The sequence below is a fragment of the Podarcis pityusensis genome (genome assembly GCF_964106645.2).
Source record: "Podarcis pityusensis genome assembly, chromosome: 2".
In the NCBI taxonomy this organism is placed as follows: Eukaryota; Metazoa; Chordata; class Lepidosauria; order Squamata; family Lacertidae; genus Podarcis; species Podarcis pityusensis.
This window is the reverse complement of record NC_138029.1, coordinates 2,354,489-2,362,633: the sequence shown is the minus strand read 5'-3', so window position 1 is coordinate 2,362,633 and position 8,145 is coordinate 2,354,489. Positions and strand designations below refer to the sequence as shown.

The 8,145-nt window shown below is 45.8% G+C and overlaps 1 protein-coding gene across 1 annotated transcript; it reads left to right on the top strand.

Annotated features, from left to right (window-relative positions):
* Positions 1-243: 243 nt before the first annotated feature.
* Positions 244-7,783, top strand: LOC308468397 (hepatic lectin-like). The gene is made up of 6 exons (XM_080990541.1): positions 244-438; positions 2,406-2,513; positions 3,748-3,807; positions 4,535-4,686; positions 5,937-6,049; positions 7,446-7,783. The coding sequence occupies exons 1-6, from the start codon at positions 348-350 to the stop codon at positions 7,579-7,581; spliced, it is 660 nt and encodes a 219-aa protein (XP_080846667.1). The 5' UTR covers positions 244-347; the 3' UTR covers positions 7,582-7,783.
* The last annotated feature ends 362 nt before the right edge of the window (positions 7,784-8,145 follow it).

Here is an 8,145-nt window from a genome sequence, read left to right as displayed (position 1 = left end):
CACACACACATGTGTCTAAGTCACCATAGAAAACATTAACAAAGTGTGGGGCTTAAACAATTATTTTATTTATGGCTACAGCTTTTGGTGGGATGATGATGATGAGTGGTCAGAGGGAGAAGAGGGAGCAGACTGGGAGGAGGAGGGGGCAGAAACTGATGTTCCTTCTTAAGGAAATTTATTCCCTGAAACGAGGGGACTGCACGTGTCTGAATTTCCCCTGATCTTCCTAAGAAATAGGGGGAGGAGAGGGAAGGAAATAGATCTTTATATTTCCTGATAAAGTTCCTCAATTTGCCGCTCATATTATAACCCAGCAAGAGGAGAAATTTGAAAACAAGAGCAAGATGGTTCTACTTGGTGTTTATGAGCAAGAGGAAGATGGAGACCGTGTATACCTGGCAGAGACGGAAGAAGCCAAGGCACCCAGAACAGCAGGTAAATATTTGGGGTGTGCCCTGGCCTCAAGATTTAGATCCAGATTTGGCAATTCAGGAGCACTCTCTCTCATCTGGAAGCACTTTGTGGTAACAGAGTCCAGATCTGAATTCACTATTGGATCTAAGTGGTCCACTTGCTTTGGACAGAAGCTTACCAAACTGGCAGGCCTAGTCTCCCTGCTAAAGTACAGGCATATATATCCAGGGACTCAGAAATGTGCATAACTTAAATTTATGGGCAGAAGTTGATAAAATTTGCAGACATTGTCCTCCTTTCCAAGGGAGAGATGCCTGCCAAATAGCTGCAGTGGTTCTCCCGTAAGGGAAGACTGTATCATTATGGGGGGGGGTGTCACTTTATCCCATAGTGTTTTATGGGCAAATGGTTAGAAAATAGATGATATTACTGAGCAAATGGTTGGAAAATAGTAGATATCACAGAGGAATCAAAATTCCTCAGGGTGAAAAACCTGCCAAATTTCAGATAAATATGTCCATTGGCTTTTATGACGGGAGTCTACGGCTGATTTGGGAAAGGGGAGAAGTAAAGGGGTTTCCTTTCCTTCCAGTGGCTTTAGAGTGGGCACCACTTCAATAAGCAGCCACGGTGAAACTGCACACTGAGCAGCAAAGTGTTCACCTGGCTTCAGGTACCTGGTACAGGTAGTGCCAGGTAGAGGAGATGCTAGGGCAGGAGACTGGCAGTGGCAGGTATTTTAAGATACAGCTGGAAGGAAGATTTACATGCTCATGACTTTTGTCAAACTTTCTTTGACCAACTCGGTCTCTAACAGCAGTTTACTACTTTGCACTTCACTTGACCTGGAGATAGGAGGTCTAATTCATTTATATTCTCACTTTCCTGGGAGTAAGCTCTATTGAATGCAATGGGACTTATTCCAAGAAAACATACGGTGGATTGCACTGTTATGTTCTGGGACCTGTACCAGCAGACCCAGCTCCTGGGTCCCTGCTGCTCTGTTTAGTCAGGTTTAGTCACAGGTAGGGATGAGGAACTCAATTTTGTTCATGTTTAAAGGCAAATTTGCCTAATTCATTTCCACCTCATTCAGATTATCACATTTAAGTACTGCTTGAAAACTGTTTAAAATAACCAACTTGGATTTGTAGAATAGCCTCCAACTAACTACCGGGTCAGGACCCAAGGCAGCTAGAAAATCCAGCTGGGACTGGAGACAACATATATGAGAATCAAAGCACAGCCATCCTACAAAATTTAAACGCCCCTGGATTTTGTGGTGCAGTTCTCCAACCAGTATTTACAAAAATGCATCTATTTGAGGAGAGTGTGCATAAAAATGAATATATTAGTGAAAACAACATACAAGATGCATTATTGAGGGAAATTGTTGTAAAATACATACATTAGTGACAACTGCATTTAAAAATATATTTAATAGGATAAATTCACAATATTATGCTCATGAATCTTCATGAGGGGTTTTTACATATAAATGTGAAATGTTGCAGAAATGTGGAGGTGTGACTTTAAGATTGGAACGAGAAAGTGGGAGACTGAAATTGAGCTGTTCTTCCATTGCTGGTAGGGATGTCAATGCACCCAAAGCAACACTGCTGCTTCCCAGGTGCCAAAGCTGTTGTTTCCACACTCTGTTTCATAATTTCCATTAGAAATGTCTGATTCATTTACATTTTTTAAATGATAGCTAAGAGTCTGGGGCCCTTGCTGGCTGGGGGCCTGGAACACATGTACCTCCCTCCTGCCAACAGCTCTCAAACACATCAATCCAGAACTGCTCTGCTTAATTCACCGTCCACCATAAACTGGGGGGGGGGGGGAGAACCAACCTTTAAAGCAACAAAAACCAACATCCCTTACATTTCTCGTAATTTTAGACACCCAGAGTGACCCCACTGGATGTTACTTGATAGCCAACTTCATACAATTTTGCTTGAAATTTGTTGCTATCTTTCTTCTTGAAGACAGATTCTTCCTCCGGTGGAAATGGAGCTCCTCTTTCCTGGTTTATGGGCTCCTGGCGCTCGCTTACCTGCTGATCATTATCTTGCTGGGGCTTCTGCTCTCCAATGGTAATTGAGGGACTCCAAAGTCTGAAACGCTTCAGTAGCATTATGACAAAATGTGGGAGGGATCCCCCCCCCCCATTCAGACTCTCACATTTAAGCCCAGTGTGAAAACAGTTTAAAAGAGAGCCAGTGTGGTGTAGTGGTTAAGAGCAGTAGTCTCGTAATCTGGGGAACCAGTTCGCGTCTCTGCTCCTCCACATGCAGCTGCTGGGTGACCTTGGGCCAGTCACACTTCTTGAAGTCTCTCAGCCCCACTCACCTCACAGAGTGTTTGTTGTGGGGGAGGAAGGGAAAGGAGATTGTTAGCCGCTTTGAGACTCCTGAAAGGGAGTGAAAGGCGGGATATCAAGTCCAAACTCTTCTTCTTCTTCTTCCAAAATAACCAGATTGGACTTGTAGCCACCGACTGACTACTGAGTCAGGGCCCAAGGCTGCCAGAACAGGCAGCTAGTCTGTGGACAACCTGTTCATTTCTCCCTTACCTTGATTCAGACTGTTGGGCCACCCACCCAGCCCAGCCCTGTTTCCTTCAGGGTCTCCCTTCTTGCTTTTGGCCTTCTTGGAGCAGTGCTGTGGGGAGGCCTGCTGGAGGGATGAGGACTTTATTGAGGCGGCAACGCCATAACTAGCCACAGATGTGGTTGAAGGCCCCTCTTGCTGCCTAGAAGCAAGGCCTCTGATGGCAGACAAGGATGCAGAATTCAACTGAAGAAGAAACGTGCATATCTGCAGATGTGCTTTGTGAAGGGCAGCCTTTGAAGGGCCACATGTTCTGTATCCCTGATCAAGAATCTAAATAAGTACTGGAAATCCCACTGAGAATATTTTAAGTGCTGCATGATGTTCAAGTCCTTATATATGGACAGTTCTGGGGACTAGCAGGAAGTCTCTTGGTGACATCATGGGCTGGGAAGCCTTTCAGTACGGCGTACAGCTGCAAAGTTGCAGAACTATATTTCACAGTATAGTCGGGCAAAGGAGAGTTAGGAGGGAATGAAAGGTAAACTTGAACCATGGAAAGTGGCCACTGTGTCTAAGTCTAAGCATGTACAGAGTGTTTTCCCCTCAAATTACTCAGCAGGGTTTATTTTCTAAGAAATGTGGCTTCCAGGCTGCCAGAGTCTGGCTTATTCTGGGTTAGTTCAAATGGAATGAGAGAAGAGGTCTCTCCACCATATCTCTTTTTGCCTCATATGGGTAACATTGTATGTGTTTGTATCTCTTCTTACAATTTCAGAATCAAAGTTTTCCTCAGAAGCGAAAAAGTTACATAAACAGCTTGAAATGAGCAAGGAGCGTAAGTGTCTTGCCAAAACCACCTGGGGCTTGCGGCTGCAATAGCCTGGGGGAGGTGGCTCTCGCCTGGCATTACGCCAGAGAGCCTGTTTCCACTGCAGGAGGGGCATAATTTGTCACCCACAATCATTCCTCCAATGCCTGGCTTTAGAAGGCAGGTCTTCCCGATCAACGTGGCATCTTCCAGGGAAGCCTGAACTCCAAACACCTCATGGGCCAGGAACTCTGTGAGTCCCTTGAGCTGGAGGAGCTTAGAAACAGGTGTAACTCATGAGCTTGTGCCGTTGATATGCTGCAAACCCTCACAACCCCAGCGCCCTCAGGATTACAGGGATGAAATGGGCTCGGCTGCTGCTGCTGCTGCTGCTGCTGCTGCCTCAATGAGCATCGCTGCCCCCTAGAGGAGCAAATTCCACCTTCACTATCTACTCTGTGGAGAAGTATTTTCTTTTGTCTCTCCTGAATGCTCCAGCCTTCAGCTTCACGGGATGCCCCCATCCAGTGCTATGCTGAGAGAGGGAGAAAAGGCTTTCTCTATCCCCTAAAAAGCCCCACATTGTAACTGTTCTTCACAATTTACAAAGCATGCCTATATGAAAACAGAAAGAGTCTCTCCTCCTGGTGGGGAAGGCTGTGGAAGGATGGCCGGAGCGTGCCCGCTCCACCTGCAGTCCATTGGGTGAAGCCACGGTCAGGGCTTTCATTCTGTGCCTTTTCTCTTTTGCCAGTGTTCCCATGTGGTTCCAGAAGCAGGGAATGGGAATACTTTGACGGTCGGTGTTATTACTTCTCCCTCCGGAAGGCTACTTGGCACACGGCTAAGTCACTTTGTGGAGAGCGCAATTCAAGCCTGGTGGTTATTCATGATGAGGCCAAGCAGGTAAAGGTGCTGGAGTCTTGGCTGGGGTGGGGATTTGTTGCCTCTTCAGTGAATTTTTGGAAAGCTGTAATGCATTTTGTTATGCTATTTTTACGAATATGTGCATTTATGTGCAAATATTACCCTAATAGATGCTTTTTTTGTACTTGGTTGGAGAACTGCATTGCAAAATTCAGAGAAATTCAAATGTTGAATGATGGCTTTGCTTAGGTTCACATATTGTTTTGGAAGGTGCAAATTAGATAAGATCATCTTTAAATGCAAGCTGAACAGGCAGAGAAAACAGTACAAAACACTTCCTGCATGTGATGTTTCAGCTGCTGGTGATTGACAGCGATTTCAGTTTCACCCTGAGTGAAAGACCAGCCAGACAGTGATGGTGGCCACTTATGAATCACCTACAAAAATGAAACAAAGTATCAAAAAAGAGGAGAGTTACAAAAGATTTACATATGAATATGTATAGATATATAGATAAACACAAATATAGATATAATGGCTTCAGTTTAAATAGGAATACAATACCCTCTCCCCTGGGTCTGCCTGCTCAGTCCTCTGTCCCAGTGCTGCTAAATGTAGACGGGCAGCTTGAAGATCTTTGCTCTCCCTTCTGCATCTTTAACCTGGATTTGAAATAGAGAACTCTTTCAAACAGAGAACTGTTATCTGTAAAGTAGGCCATGTGGACACTCTGTAGATATTTAGTGGCAAGTGTGGCTCTGGAAATCCAGGTTTGCTGATCAAGATGCTTCCTGACTAGGGAAGGCAAGCCCAGAGCAGGGACTCATGCAGAGATACAGGGAGCATCTTCCTCAGAGGCAGGGAGCTTTTCTGTTTTTCTTCATTGGGATTGATTTGACGAGATGTGGCCCCACCCCCAGTGAAAGCAGATTGGTTGGAAGTACATCTTAGTACTGAATCATGCACTCAGCAATCCTATACCCTCATCTTGGGGGTAAGCCCCACTCTGAACTCAGTAGGACTGACTTCTGAGTAGACATGTCTAGGACTGGACTGGAAGAGGGGCAGTCATCCAGATGGATGCTGAGGTACAGAGGGATCCTTATTTTTTGCCTGGATTAACTGATCCCAGCTCACAGGAATCATTCTTGATTTTACATAACCTACTGCTGTACTGAGCCTACATTTTGTGAATGAAATTACTCTTCTAATTTGTGTTGGTGATTGTGAATATGGAACCAGAGCAGCTTCTCCAGCTTGATACCATCTTCTCCTTTTTGGTCTTGCAGAATTTCCTAGAGTCTCGAACCAAGAATGAGCGTTATTGGATTGGACTCACTGATATCAATGAAGAAGGGCAATGGAGGTGGATTGATGGCATCAGTTACTTAAACAACTACAAGTAAGACAGAGGACCATGAACGTCACCACTTCGCCCATCAAGCCAAGCCCTTGCTGTGTCCTGTGACCCAGCAAGCACTTGGCAAGGCTCCTGTTTTGGCCATCCTGGGAAGACAACAGAGACGGGAGCTTTGCTGAGCCCCTGGTCTACAGTGTTTTCTTTATCCCAGGAGTAGCTAAACAGTCCTTGGCCTGGTGACTCCCCTTGACCCCTTGACCCCCCCCCTTCTGCTGCACCCCACTCTCTCTCACACCACCTGCAAATTGCCTTGAGAGTTGGCAGACCTTTCTGAGAGGCTCACCCTTCCTGATTTATACCACCATCATAGCAAACTCCTCCAAGCAACCTCAAAGATTATTCAGTCCACATTTTTACTCTGGATCAGGATCTCCCTATCCCCATAACTTCTCTCATGTATTTGTTCATGTGTAGGAACCCAAATTCATAGAACTGGGCAGACTCAGGGAATTGTTTCCTATTTTTTTAAAGGGGGAATCATAGAATTGTAGAGTTGGAAGGGACCCCAAGGGCCATCTAGTCCAACCCCAGCTGATGGGAGCTGGTGGCCAATCACATCTGGAATGCACCACGTTGGTTAGCCTGCTCCAGCTTGACAGAATAGGAGCAGCTGCCACCAGCCGTGGATGGGAAGAGAAACAACAATGGCTGAGGTGGGAGCAGGGAACCAGCAGCCTGTAGACAGTTTCAGGTGTGGGGCACATAAGGGGCAAACCTTGGCTGAAGGGGGCTTTGAAGGCACTAACCACTGGCCATGCCTGCAAAGTCCCTTGTGCAACACTTCCCAAGCATGCAGATCATCAGGTGTTTGGGGGGCTCTGGACAAAGTGCTTAGCAAGCCCAGGGTTCAGTGTTTCCCAAACACAGGGCCTGCAAAGCTCTTTGCATAGCACTTCAGGAAGCACCGCAAAAAGGGGCTTTGCAAGTTCCTTTGGAGAGGAGGGAAAAGCTCCATTTCTAAAAGGAGCATTTTTGTTATTTCCAAAGGAAGAGGTTTGTATTCCAGGTGCTCCTTGCAATGGTTTCAATACAAGCTGCTTTCCCTGCAGGGGGTGGGGGGTGCTGCTGCTTCGGAGCATTGTTTCCTCCACAGAGGCTCCTTCTAACCAACCACCAGCTGCTTGTCAGTTAAAAGGAGCCTCTTTGATTGGTTGTGCCTGGGTGGGATGCCTTGAATTGCATGGAAGAAGGGAGTGAGATAAGCAACACAAATAAGCTAGTGACTGTGTCCAAAGCCGCCCAAGTAAAGAACGGAAAATAGAGAAGGAATAGCTTGGCAGTTCTAGTATTGGGGGCAGAGGGGGAGCAGAGGATGGTGTGGCTAGAGAAGAACTCTTGCCAGGTTCTTCAGGGTATCTTAACTGCCTTCCTCGTTTAGGAAATGGAGACAAGGCGAGCCCAACGACCATGAAACCAAGGAAGACTGTGCCCAGATCCATGAGGCTGGGGAATGGAATGATGTGCCCTGTAACTTTCAAAGCTTCTATGCATGTGAGAAACCTTTGCCTTCCTGAGGAAGAACCATGAAAAAGGCACCAGCTAGCAGGAACAGGGCTGCAAGAGCAGGCCATTTCTCCGCTTCAAACTATCTGCTTTAGAGTGACAAAGACTCTGCACAACTTGAATGTAGCTAGAATTTTTATATAAAGATCTTTATGTTTCTAAGCAATTTAATAAGAACCATATTATACTCTAAGTAAAGTTTTGTAATCAGAATCATGTCCGGAGGCTGGAGTCAATGTCAATTCCTCTTTCCAGGTTGTTTCTGTATGCCACGAGACATGTCTCTCTGTGTGTTTGGTAGTCCCAGTTGCCACACCTGGGGAGGGAAGGAGAGAAAGAATAAGGCCAGTAGTGGTTTAAATGGCTATGGCTGTATATGCACCATACATTTAAAGGCAGTTCTGGGAGCTGTAGTTTTTAAGAGTGCTGGGAATTATAGCTTTGTGAGGGGAAGACTACAGCTCCCAGGATTCTTGGGGTATGCTTTAAATGTATGGTGTGTATAGGGGTAGAATAGGAATGTGTGGGCGTTTATGAATGGGGTGTAACTGTATATGGATGAGCCTGAATGGAAA

Coding starts and splice junctions, on each gene's coding strand:
- LOC308468397 (XM_080990541.1), top strand. CDS start 348: ATGGTTCTACTTGGTGTTTATGAGCAAGAGGAAGATGGAGACCGTGTA. Junction 439..2,405: donor CAAGGCACCCAGAACAGCAG/GTAAATATTTGG, acceptor TTCTTCTTGAAG/ACAGATTCTTCCTCCGGTGG. Junction 4,687..5,936: donor TTCATGATGAGGCCAAGCAG/GTAAAGGTGCTG, acceptor TTGGTCTTGCAG/AATTTCCTAGAGTCTCGAAC.